At 37.3% G+C, this 19,428-nt stretch overlaps 2 protein-coding genes across 3 annotated transcripts in view; both read left to right on the forward strand.

Moving 5' to 3' along the window:
- si:ch211-126j24.1 (phosphofurin acidic cluster sorting protein 2) overlaps positions 1-18,892 on the forward strand; it is a 72,512-nt gene extending 53,620 nt beyond the window's left edge. The window contains exons 13-25 of one of the 2 annotated variants that reach the window (XM_047804443.1): positions 309-441; positions 1,239-1,343; positions 4,546-4,652; positions 4,890-5,044; positions 5,152-5,262; positions 6,209-6,311; positions 6,697-6,729; positions 9,534-9,576; positions 9,676-9,718; positions 10,145-10,286; positions 11,189-11,412; positions 12,834-12,947; positions 15,826-18,892. In XM_047804443.1, the coding sequence (XP_047660399.1) occupies positions 309-441; positions 1,239-1,343; positions 4,546-4,652; positions 4,890-5,044; positions 5,152-5,262; positions 6,209-6,311; positions 6,697-6,729; positions 9,534-9,576; positions 9,676-9,718; positions 10,145-10,286; positions 11,189-11,412; positions 12,834-12,947; positions 15,826-15,941 (1,429 nt within the window). In that variant the 3' untranslated portion in view covers positions 15,942-18,892. The remainder of the gene's footprint in view (positions 1-308; positions 442-1,238; positions 1,344-4,545; positions 4,653-4,889; positions 5,045-5,151; positions 5,263-6,208; positions 6,312-6,696; positions 6,730-9,533; positions 9,577-9,675; positions 9,719-10,144; positions 10,287-11,188; positions 11,413-12,833; positions 12,948-15,825) is intronic. The other variant, XM_027169990.2, reaches the window with a different exon arrangement.
- The window catches only part of klc4 (kinesin light chain 4), a 30,669-nt gene continuing 24,089 nt past the window's right edge, over positions 12,849-19,428 (forward strand). The window contains exon 1 of the mRNA XM_047804460.1: positions 12,849-12,947. The gene's annotated coding sequence lies outside the window, so the exon portion shown is untranslated. The remainder of the gene's footprint in view (positions 12,948-19,428) is intronic.

Genomic DNA, 19,428 nt, shown 5'->3' on the forward strand with positions numbered 1-19,428 from the left:
CAACCCCAACCAAATAAAATATTATTAAACATGTTTTTAGACACATTTGAGCATTTTACGCTTTACATTTATTTCTTAAAAGAAGCAAAATGATCAATAGAATAAAAAAGTTCTAAAAATAGAAAATATGTCTAGAACTAGGTTTAATAGTTTGAAATTTGTTTTGCTGCCATCTAATTATAAGAAATAGTAGATACATTTGGCTTAAAGTTCAAAATATTTGTACTTGCTAAGATGTCATTTTTTTGCCGTGTAAATACTTCCATGTGCTACATGGAGCTATAAATGTCCCTGATCTGTGTCCCCAGTAAAACGGACAGCAAGCTGCAGAGAAGACCGCGCAGCACCTCTATGAAGGACAGACAGAGCTCGAAAGCTCAGAGCGACCGAACCAGTAGCATCGACAGTGAAACTTCACCTGACTCCAGACTCATTGTGCAGGTACTGTATGTAACCTGCTAAATGTGGAACGATGTTTTAGTGAGCTTTACTACAAATTTTATATATATATATATAATTATTATTATTATTATTAATATTATATAATACGTTCTTTGCTTATGTGATGATCATTTGGAAAAAATATTTTACATTTATTGTCCACTTTTGTTTTTTTATAATAGGATTTTTTTTTCAGATATTAAATGAAACATAAATAAATAAAATATACAGCGGGGGTTCAGGTATCAGAATTCTTCATTATATTAGAATGTTAATTATATGTAATTTTATTTATTGAATTTATTATTACATTTATTTAATATGTTTTCTAATATATTTATTTTAATATTTAATATTTTATTTTAATATCTTTACTGTAATGCTGATATTTGTACACTTGATAGTTTCTTAGCTGTGAAGATTAATGCTAGTTATTATCATGGCTTTGTCGAATTCTCAGTTCAGATTTGTGAGAAGGTGCAGATTACTTCAGCAGCTTGGTCAAAAGCTATCAAAATCTTGTTTCTTGGCCTTTTTTCTTGCTTCATAATATAATTTTGTTTTCCATCATTTTGGGTTGTGTATGTGTTCGTATCGTGACAATTAATCGATCGAAATTATATCACTGTCAGTAAATAGCTGTGTTATTACAAGAATGTATCACAGCCTCACATGCTATTCATCACACCGATATTTGTTTATTTGTTATGAATGTATGTAATCAGTTTTCCTAACTGTACAGATGAGTCTAGACACATAGTTCATTACAGTACATGTCATTTTTCATTCTGTTTCAGGTTCCCAGGAAGTCAGTGTATGACCAGCTGAATCAGATCCTCAACTCAGATGAGCAGCTGCCAGAAAGCATCATCCTCATCAACACTACCGACTGGCAGGGCCAGGTGTGTATCTGTCACCTGTGTGTGCAAGTGTTTTGTGTGTGTGAACATCTGTCAGAGTGTGTTATTATCTGTCACCTATGTAGATATGACTCATGTCAGGATGAGCATGTGAGCATCTGATTGTGTGTGTGTGTGTATGTATGTGTGTGTGTGTGTGCGTGCGTGTGTGTGTGTGTGTGAAGGAGCAGGTGGTGTTCTCTCTGTGCCCTCTAACCCCTGCTGTAAATCTCTTCCTGCCCCTGTGGTGCACTGCACCACCATTACTGCCATGCTGAGGACACCTACATTCAAAGCACAATAATCAATATGCTTCTAGTTGTTTCTAGCTCACTTCTGTTTTCACCTTTTAAAGAGTTCTTTCTGATACTTGTGATTAAACAATCATTTTCTCACTAAATAAAAGATATTATCATTATCCGGGATCATCAAATGGCAGCCGAGGTTTCTTTACCCTCGATCCTCTACACCCCGTGATCTGGCTGTAAAATCAAGATTTGTTTCAGCTAAAACAAGCAGAAAAAGTTAAAGTAAGGAAACATAACGAAAACTCTTCTATCATCAAGACGTAGGAAATGAAGGTCAATTCTTCTTTCTCAGTCCCCCACTGAAAATAAAACAGACCCAGCAGCATGGCTTTTTAAATCAGCATAAATCAGTACTATAGTAGTATATGTGGAATTTTTAAGGGGGTTAGTTGTTGATCTTATGTCTTTTAAATATATAAATTCAGATTGCTTAGCAAGTAAAAATATCCAGTTTAGTAACTGGATATAAATCACATTTTTCTCTTTATAAAATTACAGGACATACATATATAGGTTTGCTAGATTGCTTTTTAAATTGTAGGATATTTTTCTAAATAAAAGTTTTCCCGACTGTGAAACTTTAATGCCTGGAATACGTAAAAGTATCTAAAACCGGATGATAAATTTTAGATATATTTTTCTTATCCATGATAGTTTCACTATAGAAGTCTCTAAACACCTCATGATCAGATTTTAATTCAGACTGCGACTGTAAAACATTTTCATGCACGTTGAAGCATCATAATTTCTGATTACTTTCACCTACAATGACTTTGTGTGACCACTGATGCGTTTAAAACATTGTTTCTATCCTTCAAGTGAATTCACATGTATTCAAGAGAAAACATCCAGTATATTCCCACCGGTGATGTTATAAGGAATGTCATGTTTTAGAAATCATACTTATACATATTAAGACAGTAAAGGCAAAACATTTGTATCTTGAAGGTCCTATGTTCAACTTGTAATCGCCTAAAATGTAAATCTGACAAAGCACATTTTTCCTGCTCAGATGACCTTGGTGTGGGAGAAGGAAAAAAAATCTCTAAAAATGCATGAATTTTTATTTTAAAATATTCTTAATTTTGCAATACAAATGTATTACTTAATAAATAATTACTTAATAATTATTTTGAAGTATTTTCAATTTAATTATTTACTTAATGCATTTTTTTAAATTAATTACTTAATAAAAACCACATCATCAGCTTATATCCAGCAGGCACATTTATTTATGTTCTGTGATTATGTGTTGACTTCACTGCATCATCACCCATGTAATGAGCATATATAAGTAATGGTGTGTTTATTTTTACATGAATACGTATGGCTTGAATCTCAATAATGCCATATCTCGCCGCCTTTCAGTGAAAGGTTAACAACTGAATAAATAAAAATGAATCTGAAACGTTCAGGTTTAATAATAAAATGATGGCATTGCATAAAGTGTATCCATGTGGCTGATGTTCTCCCTGTCTGTGGTCTAAAATGAAAAGCTCATTAATATTTCAGCGTGTTCGAATACAAAGTAATGTATTATTCAGTCATTTAATCTGACTGCAGTTTGCAAAGGAAAGCTGTGCACCTGCTGGTTTATTTTTATACAGTTATCCAATCATTTAGTCATGTGGCAGCGGCACAGTGAATAATATCATGCAGATGTAGATCAAGTTTCAGATAATGAAACTTCAGATAATGTTCATATCACACATTAAACTTGGAAAAGGTCTGATCTCTGTGACTGTGTGGTGGGGTTGTTGGTGTAAGGTGGTCTGAACCGCTGATCTCCTTGGATTTACACACAACCTGGCAACCGTTTCTAAGAGTTTTCTTATTCCATTGTTTTTTTGCGTGGATGCAGAATCATTCATAATTGTTATATGTCTAAGAATCAGGGCCTGTATTCACAACGATTGTAAGAATGAACTGAGAGCTTCTAATTTAGCTTCAAAATTTCTGCACTGAGCAAGGAAAATACAACAACTTTTATATGAGAGAGGAGGCGGGGCTTAACCCTGGTACTCGGTATGACGCATTCTTTTAAAGACTGTGATTGGTTGTCCAATAACAAAAATTTTTAAATTTTGCTCTTTTATAAGCCTACACTTTGTCTCTATGTTAAGGTATTTGAGGCTATATCATGTAGAGATTACATTTGTTCTGATCATATAAGAGATGTGCTAACATCTGTATGTTATAAACGTAATAAATGTAAATGTAAACATCTCCGACACAACACAGAAATGTCATAGCAAAAATGATACCATTTCTGTCGCTATGGCATTTCGGCTCTGTGTCAGAGATGTTATCTCTAATATGATTGGTCACAAATATAATCCTTATGCAATCTAATCTGTAGCACTTTTTTACTGCTTACATGAAACACTCGAGAACTCATTACAGTACAGTATTGGAAGTTTTTGGAAAAGATCCTTCGAGAAGTTTTTGTAAAATGAATCACCTAGAGCGAAAGTTTAATAAATTGTTTGTTAATTAATTCCCTTATCCTATCATGCAAAAAAATACAAAACAGAGAGAATTGTCAGAAATGTAGTGCATCTGGCTTTTGCAAGTGCACCTGTAAGTTCCAGACAGACTTTAGGTCACCTAGACAGTGTGATATAGAACATCTGCAACTTCTCGAGACTAAATTTAACCAGATTATGAGGATCCTCTTCTACAAAGCAGTAACTATAGTCTATAGAAGTAATACGTGAACATACACAGATTTCCTTGTTCAGTAAATATTTATACTTATATAGTCATGAATGTTTTCTCTTTAGAATTAAAAATCCTTTTAGTGTCTGTTCTCTTCTTTTGTTTTTCCTTATGCCATTCTTTGTCTTGGCAGATATTATATTCTTATATTCTCTCTCTCTCTCTCTCTCTCTCTCTAGTATCTGAATGAGATCCTTCTTGAGCACAAGCAGCCCATCGTCTCAACCATCTCTGCTGCTGACGTGCAGGCGGCCTTCAACACCATCGTCACCAGGATCCAGAGATTGTAAGAGTCCATTTGTCACCTTGCCATAATTCTCTCAAATCTCCAGAAACCTTCATACTCATCTCCTGAGTTCCTGATCAACTAAGCACTCGTGCATAGCAACTGTTGCTAAGCACTGTGGATAAGCTCTGAAGTTCATTATCAAATTGCAGTGACGTCCGCTTCATTTATAAATAGCCGTCAGAAAAACGAGATCGTTTTGATCTGTATTTTTATGAGATATCCATCTCTCCTCAGCTGTAACTGCAACGCACAGACGCCGCCCACTATTAAGGTGGCCGTGGCAGGAGACCAGAGTTACCTGAGCACTGTGTTGAGGTGCTTCGTGGAGCAGCTCGCTAATAAGACGCCTGATTGGCTGAGCTACATCCGCTTCCTGGTCATTCCTGTTGGTATGTTGGTCGCTTCACAGTTCTCAAAACAAATAAAGTCTTTTCTGTTTGTGTTGTTGGTGTTTGTATTTAATTGTCTTGATATTTTTGTTATCTTCCTTCTTCAGGTTGCCATCCTGTGGCAAAGTACATCTCATCTTTTGACAATAAGTTCAGCAGCATTTTCTTGGACGCTGGCTGGAGAGATGTGTTTGGGAGGTTAGAGGCCCCAGCATCAGGTTTGAGCCAAATCTTGACAATAACTTTTGTTTGCATGACCCCAGAATTCCTTTTTCGTCCGTTTTTTTCCAAATTCTAAAAATCCAGTAACCACTTGACATGGAAAACCAAATAAGTATTAATACATACTCCAGTCAGGTGACATAATTAACATCGATTTTCTAATTGCAATAGCACTGTCAAGGGCTAGATTATAGCGGACAGCAAATTGACAGCAAAGTGATAAATTGTGATGGCTTGGAATCTCCAAACCATTGACAGGGACATGGCCACAGAGGGTCACTGATACTCGTGGTGAGCAAAGGCTAACCTGTCGGATTTGATTCCACAGAAGAAACAAGTAGCACAAATTGCTATAAAAAAATAAAAAAAAAGGAAATGTTGCCTACAACAGAAATGTGTATATATGCCTCTGCTAGACAGTCACCGTAGAGATAATCAGTGCTATCACTTCATCTGTCAGGGGCTTCAGTGGTCTAGATGATCAGTGTGGAATCTGTGGAAGTGTGGAATCTTCTTCAACTCTGTCTAAAAGGCATAAGCCTTTAAAGTCTTGGCTATTATTAGTTTATTCTAAAAGAATAGTATAAAGAATTTTAAAATCCAATAACCACTGTTAATTATTTACACTAATATGGTACTGTGTTAGAAAAATTGCATAGGTATTAATTATATGTATCAATTAATGGTGCAGTGGGTTGCTTTTGGTATCATATATCTAGGTTCAAAATATTTCGATCCTGAGCTGAGGTTCCTGTCTATAATCCAGCTAATGAATTAAATATCAACTATACAGTCAGTCATACTGCATTTATATTACTGAACATTGTTCTCACATGACCGACATTAGACTAACTGTTAAGCAAGCATGGAACTTTAAGGCTATAAAGGATGTTTGTGTATGTGTGTGAGTTTTTAACTCATATTTACTTTCTGTCTGAACAGACAACATCGATGTAGCCGGCCGAGTGTCTCAGTATCTGTCAGGAGCAAACATGTCTCATCACTTCCCCATCTCTGAGGCCATGCTCACCTACAAACAGAAAAGGTACCCCTGTTTGTGTGTGTGTGTGTGTGTGTGTGTGTGTGTGTGTGTGTGTGTGTGTGTGTGTGTGTGTGTGTGTGTGTGTGTGTGTGTGTGTGTGTGTGTGTGTGTGTGTGAAAAGCTAAATACGATCGAGATACATTATGTACACTATGCTGAGAGAATACATAGCAGAGTTAGTCTATTAAAAGGATTTCATTTGTGCAGTTAAAAATCCTTTTAATGTCTTGATTCTGTTCTGTTTCCGGCATTATTTTTTGGGTCGATTTTATATTTATGTGCTTTACTTTTGCTTTGAGAATCATTACTAATCAGCTGCGAACAAACACGTTTGTAATACTGTTATGCTTTGGGTTTCTTTCCCTTTTGTCTTTTGTTGGCATTCAAGGAAAAGAAGTTTGTATTTTGATTTTTACATCAGGTACATGATCGTGTGTGGGTTGACGTTCCCAGTTTGCCCCTGTTGTGTCTAACACACTCATACTCAATGCGTCACGCACTTTTAATGTGTGTCTGTCTGTCTTTTTTTTTTATTTGGGTCTGGTTTAATTCGATTGAGTGCACTGAAGTGTTTTAACAGCATTTATTAGTAGTGAAAGGAATACTTCTGTATTTTTCAAATTCATTTCTATCGTTTGTGAAGATCCGGTTACATTCAAATTAACCACTAACATGACTGAATGGTGACAACAGCTATCAGCTATCAGCTATCATTAATCATTTCCTTTTTAGATAGAAATTAAACATTTTGAAAAGGTTATGTTTTTATACTGTCGCGTTACGTTACCAGTTTCACCCAGCACCAGACATCTGCTGTGATTTGTCCATTAGTCATTTAATCATATTGGTTTTCGATGTTTTTAAAATAAGCAACATCTTTAGCCCTGGAGCTAGTCTCTGTTACAGCTGCCTACAACTAAATAATCTACATATCTGTGATTGTCTACATCTTGGAATTACTAAACTACTCAATTTGGTCCGATCAAGTCAAAACAAGTGGAACTTTTTATATTTATAGAGAACTTTTAACACAACCGAAATCTAGTATTCAAAGTCAGTGACAACAAATACAACGATAGTGCATAATTAATTAAAATAAATCAAAAGCTAAAGAATACAAAATAAGTCTTAAGACTGGCTCAATGTTGAAGAGACCCTGATGTTAGATGGGAAGCTGTTCTATAGCTTAGGAACAGATTCAGAAAAGCGTTAAACATTTCCACATCTGGATTGTGGTCTACCAGATCCTGACCCTGGATCGACTGCATGTTGTAGCAGATACCTTGCTCTGGACGAAGGAGTCTGCCAAATGTAATATATGTACATGTACGTGTGATATTTTTCTGACAAGAATTCTGACAGGTATTCCTGTATTAAGAAAAAAGTACTCTGATACTGAAAACTCACTTCTAATACTCTTACAATAAGAATGAGACAGGGTGTTATGATAGAGCAGGATGAATTATACCGATACAATAGAAATAACTCGAGAGCCCAAACAACTGCCCTTCCATTGTAAATGAGGTTTGTTTAAACGTGCTTTCTCTTCCTTTGCTCAGTAAAGAGAAAACTGTTCAAATTCATGTCTGTAGTAATCACTCAGTACCGATTTGGTAGATAGAGATTAAGTTGAAAAATGCTGGATTATTCCTTTATGCCGGATGAATATGGGTAGAAAAGAAATCTCCAACAAGAATATAACAAAGGAATCAAACCAGGAAGATCACAAATACACAAACACACACCGAGATACACACATGGGAGACTCAGGGTTGGATGACTAGTCTGAACAGGTCTCTACTGTATGTCCCCAGGGGAAGGACAAACACATAAGCAGAAAGGTCACACAGCCAATTACCAGCTCACATAAAAGAGAATAAAAAAAGAGAGGAGGATATTAAAAAGTGAAACAGTGGAAGACAGAGAGAGCAGGGTATTAAAAATCATATAATAAGTGAGAGAGAACGAGCTGAATGTTGATTTATGGAGAGAATGAAAAAGAGAAAAACAGCAGAAGGGTGACTCTCCTTTCTTAAAGCTGGACCTCTGCCAGGACACTGGTGTTTCATCATGGAGAGTGGCAGTCATGAATATCATAGGAGCGTCAAGTCCTCTGAAAACACACACACATACACACACTCAGGCTTAGTGATCATATTTGTTATACCGGTAAGCTCACTGTATCTCAGGGATACGTCTGAAGGTTACATAGAGCACCGAATTAGAGGTTTCTTGGGACTGGCTGCCTAATCAACATGCCACCACTAACAAAGTATAAAATAACTGGTCATTTTCCGCCACTGTACTTTAGTACGTTTTGTCAAGTTGCTTCATCCTCATTCTGGTTCAGACATCAGCTTCACCAGCTCCAATAGCAGAGGGGCACATTCTTTATAATCAGAGGAGCCTGTGTAGCATTAACCCTGTGTTCCAGTACTGTTTTATCTCACAGTCGTCATCATTGTCACATACGTGGCTAATTGCTGCACAGTAGAAGAAGGACCAAGTAGTTTAGTTATTTTTTTATTCTCGATTCCAATCGCTCAGATGGTGTTGAATCGTTTTTATAACAGCAGCTCTGATGAATGCTCTCATTTTAATACATTATCATTTCTGTAGTAACTCTCACATGGACTCTTATAAAAGACCCACTTCTTAACCTTAAGCTTAATAAAAAAAAATTATAAATAAATGGCATGAAACAAAGCTAATTGTTGACACGAAGCTTTCTGTAGATACAGTAGATGTTTATCTGCACATTGGTACATACATTTTCCCACAAATATTCGTGGCCATTGATCGATTTTATCCTTTTATTTGACACCATCTATCAGCTGGTATGAAACACTACAAATAAACATGACACCACCTTAACTAGTGTCCTGTGAGCACATTTTTAAAGACAGTATTGGAGTGCAGGGTTAGCAGAATGACCACACACTGTTGTCCACCGCCTTACACTGCACCTAATTGGTGAAGATTGTAAGCAGCTATCCCAGCATCCACTCATGACTTCATGGCATGACCCACCCGCTTCCTCACAGCACCCCGCCACTAGGAGGTGGTGCCATGCCTTTGTCACTCAGCCAGCCTTGACATGACCCGCTCCCTCATACCTGGACACCTGAGTGCGCATTTACCCAGTCTCTCACTGACTCAGTAACATTAGACCTGTGCTTAAGCTGTGCGTTGTTCTAATGTTTCCTCACTTTTTTCACCACACAGCCCTGATGAGGACTCATGCCAGAAGTTTGTGCCATTCATTGGGGTAAGAGTGCAGAGCTGATTGACTTTTGTTTATCAGGATTATTACAAAATGAATCCGGTGTGAATCTTATGTGTTGTTTTTGCTTGTCTTTTGTTTCAGTTGGTAAAAGTAGGCATTGTTGAGCACAACTTGTCCACCTCAGGTAGGAGTCTTCATGAACAAAACACAAATAGTGAACAGACTGTATATGAAGTTATTAATGATAAGTATTTCATCCCCACTGTGAACCATGCTGGTGGTAGTATCATGTTAAGGGCTACACATGGTCTTCTGGTTGCCCTGCTGTGCTTTATTCTTTAGATTCTTTGTTTAATAATAGATTTAATGAAAAGCAGTGGGATATGCAATCACAAATGTTACTTGTAAATTCTTCCTCCTACTTCAATATCATGGGAATTTTGTGTTAATTTCCCACAATCCCAGTATAATCCCAGTTGAGATCATTTGAAACAAAACAAAAAAAAAAAGGTGGAAATGTTTAATGGAGGTGAATTCTTATACCATACAGTGGATGGTATAGTGCAATTTAATGTGTGTGTGTGTGTGTGGGTGTGTGATTTCCCTGTAGTGGATTCTGATGATGCCAACGTGATGGGTAGTATGAGCATGCTGTCTTCACCTCCAGCCCAGACTGGAGCACCATACGGGAAAGACATGACGTGCACTCCTCCCTCCTCTCCCTCTGTCTCAGCTAGTCTGTCTGGAGCAGGGTACATTATCCACACTTTTCCTTTTTTTCTCTCACTCACACAGAGTGTTCACTCTAGACCATTCCAGAAATCATTCAGTAATGTGTTGTCTACACTCTCACTGTTTTTGGACATATTGTGTGCCTTTGCGATATATCTTTTGTAGGTATGAGGGCTGTGTGAGATACAGATCCTAAGCAGAACATAGTGTAAAGAACATTCAATGGTTATCTGTCACCACACAGAACCACACACACACACACACACACACACACACACTTACTCAATTACCCAGCATATTTATATTTTCTGGACAGTGTAAAGCTCACTTATTACGTTAAATCACAGGGCTTTTACAGCATATTCCCAAGCGTCCATGAAAAAATACAAAACATGCCCCTGAAGCGAAAATCAGCTGAAAAGGTGCAATTTATTACCTTTTACACCCGAGAGTTTCGTTCACTATTCTGTTGGATTATTTTGACCAGGTGATGTACCCAGTGTACATTCCAGCATTAAAGAGTCATGCAAGCAACAGTAAGGTTATGGCTCTCTCACCAGGCTTGTTGTTTATTCAATTCACTTTACTTTTCATCATATAATGCTTTAAGAATGAACATTTTTTTTACACAGCAGCTTTACAGAAAGTAAAAAAATCCAGAAAAATCCAGTAATAAATCCAGAACTTCTAAATCTTTACTTTTCAGATTTTTACCAGCAGACATTGCAGATTCTTACTCGATTACAAGTTTGGCTATTACTTAGTAAATTAAAGTAAATTAAGTAGTAAATTAGTAGATTAAAAAAGTTCCCTTCTTCATAATATAAAACAAATTTGTGTGTGTGTGTGTGTATGTGTGTGTGTGTGTGTGTGTGTGTGTGTGTGTGTGTGTGTGTGTGTGTGTGTGTGTGTGTGTGTGTAGTTCTCCAGGCTCAGGTGGAGAGGTGATGGGACTGCAGGTGGATTACTGGACTTGTCAGGGTGCAGAGAAGAAGAAGGACGGAGAGAAAAGAGACGTTGGGATGAAGAACACGTTGAAGAGCAACTTCCGCTCCCTTCAGGTCTCACGCATCCCCAGTGGAGGAGAGCTCACTCCACCTCATGGCATGGCCATGACCGTCGTCATGAAAGAGAAAAATAAGAAAGGTGACACACACAAGCACACAAGCACACACACAAGCACACACACACAGACACACACACACACACACACACACACACACACACACACACACACACACACACACACAAGCACACACACACACAAACACACACACAAGCACACACACAAACACACACACACACACACACACACACAAGCACACACACACACACAAACACACACACACAAGCACACACACAAACACACACACACACACACACACACACACACACACACACACACACACACACACACACACACCCCAAACCATCCTTCAGTGCCTCCACCAGTTCTTAATTAAGAGTGAATTAAACATAAGGCACACTTTAGTGTGTGGGGGTATAAAGAGCTAAATGGATTACAGTGCACTCATAAAGCATGTGGAAATCCAAGCTGTGTGTAGAAACGTGATAATGATGTTCTGAAGCCAGGGTTGTCATGGTTACAATAACGCCATGAATTAGATGTGGATGTAACAGCAAGGTGAACCTGTGTTACCCACCGGGATTTTTACATTGGTTACTATGGTGATTGGAACAGTTTCTTGGAGATCCGGTCAACAGACCGGTTAAGAGCACGAACTGTTAGCCATAAAACAGAGAAACTTAAAAGTTACATCAATATTTACATGAAAAGCCACATATTCAGAGATTTTCTATATGCACCATTCAGATTATGCAAATTACCTACATGTACTGTACTGTAGCCCACGGCAACCAGGTTGCCAGGTTTTCTTAAGTAGAAGTGTCTTTTTTATATCATCTAGACCACCACCTTTTAACACAAGCAGATGTTTTTGAACTAAAAAAAGACTAATAGAAAATGTGCACCGAAGCCTCCAACACTTACAGATACACAGATTGTTTTTTTTTCCCTGGATGTATCGCATGTGGCAGACTCCCTTATTCGGAGAGACTGACATTTTATCTCATCGGTGTCAGATTGGTGGACTTAGGATTCAAACTGGCAACCTATCGATCAGTGGTCCACCATCTTAACCTTTGGGCTTTTACATCCAGCACATCTTTATAAGGGGTATAAGGTGAAGAGAGGGCAAGCATTAAAAAACATCCAACAGGAGTCTAATGCATTTCCAATATATTACAGATAAATGGTACTAGTTATGATAAGCACTGCAAATTTGGCAAATTTTACAATCTAGCATATCTAGCATATATAGCATTTGATCCAGCACATCATTTAATTTTGTATTTTTTTTTTTTTTTTTGACTCTTAAGAGTGCACACAGCTTTATATCACATGTTCATGTTTTTTTTTTTCCATTCAGTGTCCAAAAGAGGGCAGATGGTGCGTTATTGTGTTTGTGATTTTTTTCTCCTTGAGATTTACTGGAGCTGGCACAACAGGCCATGGTGATCTTTTTTGTGTCCATCTCTGTTTGTAGTGATTTTCCTCAGCAAGAAGCCGAAGGAAAAGGACATGGACTCCAAGAGCCAGGTGATCGATGGGATTAGTAGGCTGATCTGCACAGCCAAACACCAACACACCATGCTGAGAGGTAAAGAATGGCTCTTTCACTCACACACACACACACACACACACACACACACACACACACACACACACACTCACACACACACACACACACACACACAATAATGACATGAATAATTCAAAACCAGATTTGATTAGTTCACACTAGGGGGGAACATTATGAAAGATTCAGGGCATTATAATAATAAGCATACAAGCCAATTTAATAGTTTTCTAACATCTGTAGCAATGTCATTGTTTTATCAGAATTTTCTTTGCTTTTCACATAATAAGGTTTTTTATTAAGCAGGCAAATGCTGGTCATTATTTTTGCTTTATCAGTTAATTAGTAAAAGTGATATTAGCTTTTATGAGCTTAGTAAAATTAGCTTAGTTTTTTCTTTACTTCAGTGCATTAATCTAGATGCTGCACGTTAATAGACTGTGTGACTGCTGGGATGCTTATTGTGAAAATGTATTTATTTTTTTATACCGTAATGTTTTTAGTCTTTATAGAAATAACACATAATTACAATGGTACAGGGGTGAAGAACTTTATTTTTACTTTATTTCAAAACCTTCAAGTACTTGGTTAAATATATTAATGTAATATTAATATGAGTATTCTTTAGTCAGTTTGATGACATCACCCAAATGAATGAATGAATGAATCAATAAATAAGTCAATATATAAATGAATAAATAAAACATGATACCATCTATAATGTTATATAGGAACTATCACAGGTTAACATTTCTGTATTGACATAACTGTATGTAGTCACACATTGGTGTAGTTTTCACATAATGGTCAACGAGGAACATCCGGTTTTTACCCCTCTACTACCACACTGGTTACAGCAAACACTGTTCATGCGAACACCCAGCTGTCATAATCACTGTGATTGAAGTAGAAGTATAACTTAGTGGTTCTTGTATGAATTAGTTGGATAGTATGAATAAGAACAACAAACCACCCACAAACCACATTACTCATGCACACACACACACACACACATTATTCAGGCTTATAAAGAAAAATATATAAATAAAATTTTGTTAGAAAGTACTCCACCAAGTATGGACGATCAGTTCATCAGAAAAACAACAATTTTAGACAAACCTTTGGATTAACCAAACTTCAGGCTGTATATGGAAACAAAATTTTTGAGTAAAGCAGAACGATACTTAATAGAAACATAAAAGCATAGACACTACATGTATTCTTAAAAAAAGATGGGCGTAGTTCAGTGTCTCTAAATTTCTAATCCTCAGTGACCTTCATCCAGCCAGTGACCTTCACCCTTCTTCCATCATCCAGCTCAGTTTCTGTAGCAGATCCTCTGTTGAGGCTTTTTCAGTGACACACATACAAATCAAATCAAATTTTATTTGTCACATACGCAGACATACAGAGTACGACATGCAGTGAAATGCTTTTCACGCACATTCATGTAAACTCACGGACTTGCTGCAGGCCCTAAACGCATTAGCAAAAAAGGGGGAGATTTTTCATTGTTTGAGGGCTTTTTCATTTTATTTATGCTCTATGTTCTTATTAGAGCAAGGAATAAAGACAAAGAGGTTGATTATGGAAACATAATATAGGACAGAGAAGTGTGCCTTAATTTCTCCGTATGTCATAAAATCACTTCTTACTCACTGCTCCCAACTAATCAAATTAAAATGTCTCACAATTTTTCACCACATTTTAACAATTGACTTTATTGAACTACTGCTAAGTGACTGATTGGGATTCTGACTCAGTCTCTTTACTGTTGGCTTTATTCCCCCCCCCCCCAAGGTTCAGAAATGTTTTCTTTTCACTTACTCATTATTATGCTTTTCTTACACTAAAGCATAAAATCATACAAGTTGGCACTCGCATTGTGTGAACTGAGTGGTGTAGCAAGGCCACTAGTTGTAAATGCTGAAATCGTAGTGGCGCAATTCGTGCTTTTATAAAGCTTTTGGCAGCACATCTAAAGCTTTTGTGATTTATTTTCTATAATATTACCGACGTTAATTAAACGTTTGAAGGAGTTGTGTCACGGTTTGGGTGCAGATTTAACCTTGCTTGTTTTAATTACCTTAAAAAATTAACAGTACAAATCAAAACAAAATAATAAATAAATACTTGAAACTTTGAAAAAAAAATCAAAACTCAACAAAGCAGACAACACCACAGTATGAAATAACACAACAAAGACAGACATGAACAGACAAGTATAAATAAGGCCACACATTAGGGCTAATTAAGAACAGGAGACGTAACACATGACATGATCACATGACACGCACCAGCACGCCCTCTGGTGGACTGGAAGCGAATTGTCCCAGTAGATCCTTACAAGTTGATACGTGAGATGTCATTTCCTGTTTTCACTTTTTTTTTCAGTTTCATCATGTGATGGATTCAAGGCTAGAGCCATAGATGTGTGCTGTCTGCTGATTCTACTTTATTATTACATCTAGATTTGAGTATTTTAGGGATGTGACTCCAGTGTCCCTCTTTTTGACATCAATTTGAAGAAATCAGACATAACACAGTACTAATGATTTGATGCACGTCGTTTCGTTCTGATCCAATTCGATTCTGTTTAGCATCGATATGAGTTATTTAAATAAATTTCAGTTCCCAGCATGGGAAAGTTTGCAAGACCGAGGGGTCTTTCACACTCTCAGTTTAGTCAGAAACAGACTATATGAGTAATTGGTCATGTGAAAGCTGTCATGTGGCCCAGGAAGCACAGCACAGTAACAAAACCGAGAGTGAACCTGTGCCGTGATTCCTGTGGACGTGAAACCCACAGAGTTTATTCAGGTTCATTTTTCCTCATAAGCTGTAGTTTACTTGGTCACTATATTGGTTGCCACATTTCTCTCTTTTATTTCTTGACCAGTCTCTATTGATGGTGTGGAGTGGCACGATGTGAAGTTTTTCCAGCTGGCCGCGCAGTGGCCCACCCATGTCAAGCACTTCCCTGTTGGAATCTTTGGCTACACCAAGTCCCTGTGACGAGCCTGTAACACTCTGGAACGTTCTCTGGTGCACGCCTCATAAAGCAAAAGAGAGACTGTTTAAGGAAAAAGGGAGACTGAGACATAAAAAAAAACCCAAAATGTGGATTTTCCTGTGGAAACGCTCTGAAGCCTGTGTCCCAAACTACATGGATGTTGTTGTTATTAATGTTCTGTTCCGTTCTTGGCTGTTGCACCAGCAAAGGAAGAAGGTTTGTAAAAAAAAAAAAAAAAATCTATAAAAAAAATACATGCTGCCATTTTTGTATACATATTGTGGTTAGAATTTTGTAGCCACCATGTAATGGCAGCTTGGTTTTGCACTTTGTTTGGTTAGCATTTTTATTATTTCAATGAAATCCTGTGGTCGTATTTGTTCTGTGTACAAGGTGGTGTGCGTGGTGGTGGTGCGGAAGTGAGGGGGATTGTACTTGGGGGGGCTGTTGGGGTAGATGGGGGGTGGGGGGGTGGGAAGAGGTTTGCTCTTCAGAGTGATTTAGATCTTGCTGTGAAATTTAAAGAGCTCTTCTTTTTAACGGCTCTTCTTTTCAAGATTGTAGGTTGAAGTTAGGAGAAGGGACTCGTACCCGTTAAAGAAATACTCCAGTGTTTTATCTCCTGCAGTGTGCAGCAGGTGTGTGAGTACGACACAAATGAACATCCTTGTACAGAGAAAATTGCTTAAACTTATATATTTGTAAATCACCTTGAATGTGAAGCTAAAGGTGATTTGTTGAATTCCACGGATACAAACCTAAAAGATGTGGCTTCTAATTAGGCAAATTCAAAACTAGACCATTTACGTTTTAACTTATCAGCAACAACACAGTAAATATTCATACAGGTTGCTCCTAATTTCCCAAAAGCATTAGGCCCATACAGCTTAACCAGGCTTTTTATACAGATGAGGAACACTATTAGCTCTATAGAGCTTCTAAGGCTAATTACACACAACTTTCTTCCCAGCTTTATTTCTCTTCTCATTTTTATACACGTTTAACGGCAGGTCGTGTATAAAGAGAACAATATATGATGTTCATTTTACTGTGGCAAACAATAAACGGGAAATAATGCAAGTAGGAAATATTGTTGTAAATACGGAACTAAAGAAATGTCACACCACAAAAACCAGACGAATCATTTTCGGCTATTTGTTTATCGAAATTGTGGCACATAGATAGAAAATTAATGATCGCTTTTTTAAAATAAACGCTTTTATTTTATTTGCTCAGGACAGGGAAAGATGTTCACATTCTGGGTGTAGCAACAGCACATACACTACAATACAGTGGATACAGATTAGATTAAAAACACTGGGGTGTTCATTTAATGCAGTGCGAAGCATTACACAGTACTTATACTCAAAAGCACAGTGATCTGAAAGCAAAAAAAGGAAAAACTATGACCTAGATGCTGCTCTCACCCTGTCTAAGCTTTTAACAAAAAAGGGAAAGTCAGTTCTTTAAAGGGAGATTTCAAATTTGGCTTGTGACTGCATGATATAGATACCTCAGTTTGAGGAAGGTTTCAATACGGATCTCAGACCAAAAACTGTCACAACGCTACAAACACATCGCATCCGGAAAATTGTGCTCTTTATGCACGTCATCGATGCCATCTCCGACTTATGAGATAATAAAATAATCAGACATAATATTATCCTCGGATGAAAATGTGCACTAGGGCTTTATTTAGTGTGCTTGCTCGAGTGATATTGTACACACAGGGTCAGTTGCGTCAGCTGTTGACTGCCATTAAAGGGCTCGTGCTTAAAGATAATGAGTTGAGAGCAAGGTGCTCCATGTTTTTACAGTAGAATTGTGTTTTTTATATCCATTCTCTCAATAATCCCTTTACACATTTGTGTGTATATACAGTGTGTGTATATATACTGTATATATATATGTGTGTATGTGTGTGTGTGTGTGCGTGCGTGTGATTGAAATTGAAGACAGGCCGAAAGTGAATAGTTTGGAGATCGGTGAAATGGTTAACAACTTTTAAAAGGGTTCTGTGTGTGTGTGTGTGTGTGTGTGTGTGTGTGTGTGTGTGTGTGTGTGTGTGTGTGTGTGTGTGTGTTGCTGCACGTGTGTTTGGAGGTGAGAGGAACCAGGACAAAGTCTTCAGCATAATTTGTGGATGATTTGAGGCTGAGGGCATTTGTGTAAGCATTGCAGTGTTATTCTCTATATTATATTTCTTTCTATATATACCGAGTTGAGACTGGTACACTGTTACACTTAGAGGGGTTGTGTGTAGTCTCATTGTCAATTGTACAAAAACTGTCCATACTTTGTCATAGCTCTACAGTGCATTTCATCGGACGACTCGGCTTCGTTCGCGTGCAGTTACGAGGCTGAATTTTGTTCGTCAGATATTTGGATTTTTCTAAAGTTCTGTGTTGAAACACTACAATGACGTAAGCTTGCCCTCATTTAACAGCCAAGAGCGTTCAGTAAAAACACTAATATGCGGCCAGTCTGTTTGTCGAGATAAAGATCTGCAGACATATTTTGCACAAATGTCAATTTAAGTTATATGACAGTATTCCTTTGCGGTATACCACTGAGGCAAGCTTTGCTCTTTATGTTCCCGTTCCGTATGTGAACGTACGTATTTTTGTTTCGTATTGTTTTTACTCTGTTCAGTTGTCTTAAAAACTGTTGTGAATACAGAAACAATTTTAACCTTGCCTGCATTATTTTTAACTGTTATTGTTATTAACCTGTTGTTTTGTATTACCCTTTTGAAGGAGTTGACCTCTTTTATAGGATATTTTGTGTTCAATTAAGGTTTTGAAGCATTTCACATGTAACTGAATACAGGAAAAAATGAACCAGTGTGTTCTGTTTTATGAGTGCACAGACAAATACTTTTGTTTTGCTTTTTTCTGTATTTGATAAATACATAACATTGTGTAAATTGATGAAATAAACGCTAATGCTAAAACCGGTGTGCATTTAATACAAACGCAGTTAGAATTTACTTGTAAAGTCTTAGTCCAACTGGTGATACCGTAGTAAAACTAAATAGAAATGATTTCATATACAAAATCACAGGGCTCAATCCATCACACAAACAGCTGCAATGTGCCATGATGTCACAGAAGTCCCTGGAACGGTACTATGGAGATGATTATCATTTCCAAATGATAATCCCTCAGCTTGTGTTTTGATGCTGGGGCTTGAGAACGGTGTCCAAAACATAACTCCAAACTCACAGTGTATGTTTTCTATCATTTTGTTCCTCAACAAACCATTCAGTGGGTCCACATGCTTTGCAAACAGGGCCTACGCCGTCCTGTGGAAGAGGCGACTTTCATCAGGAAAGAAGTCCATTCGTCTAGGGGACAACTGGATATACACTATACCGTACAAAATGTCCTCGCAGCATAACAGAGCTTCTGATTTTTCCCTTTAATTAGTCAGTCACCCATATGTATATTTTTTTAAGTCAATTCAGAGTTTTATTAAAAAATATGAAGG

The sequence above is a fragment of the Tachysurus fulvidraco genome, chromosome 2 (genome assembly GCF_022655615.1).
Source record: "Tachysurus fulvidraco isolate hzauxx_2018 chromosome 2, HZAU_PFXX_2.0, whole genome shotgun sequence".
Lineage (NCBI taxonomy): Eukaryota > Metazoa > Chordata > Actinopteri > Siluriformes > Bagridae > Tachysurus > Tachysurus fulvidraco.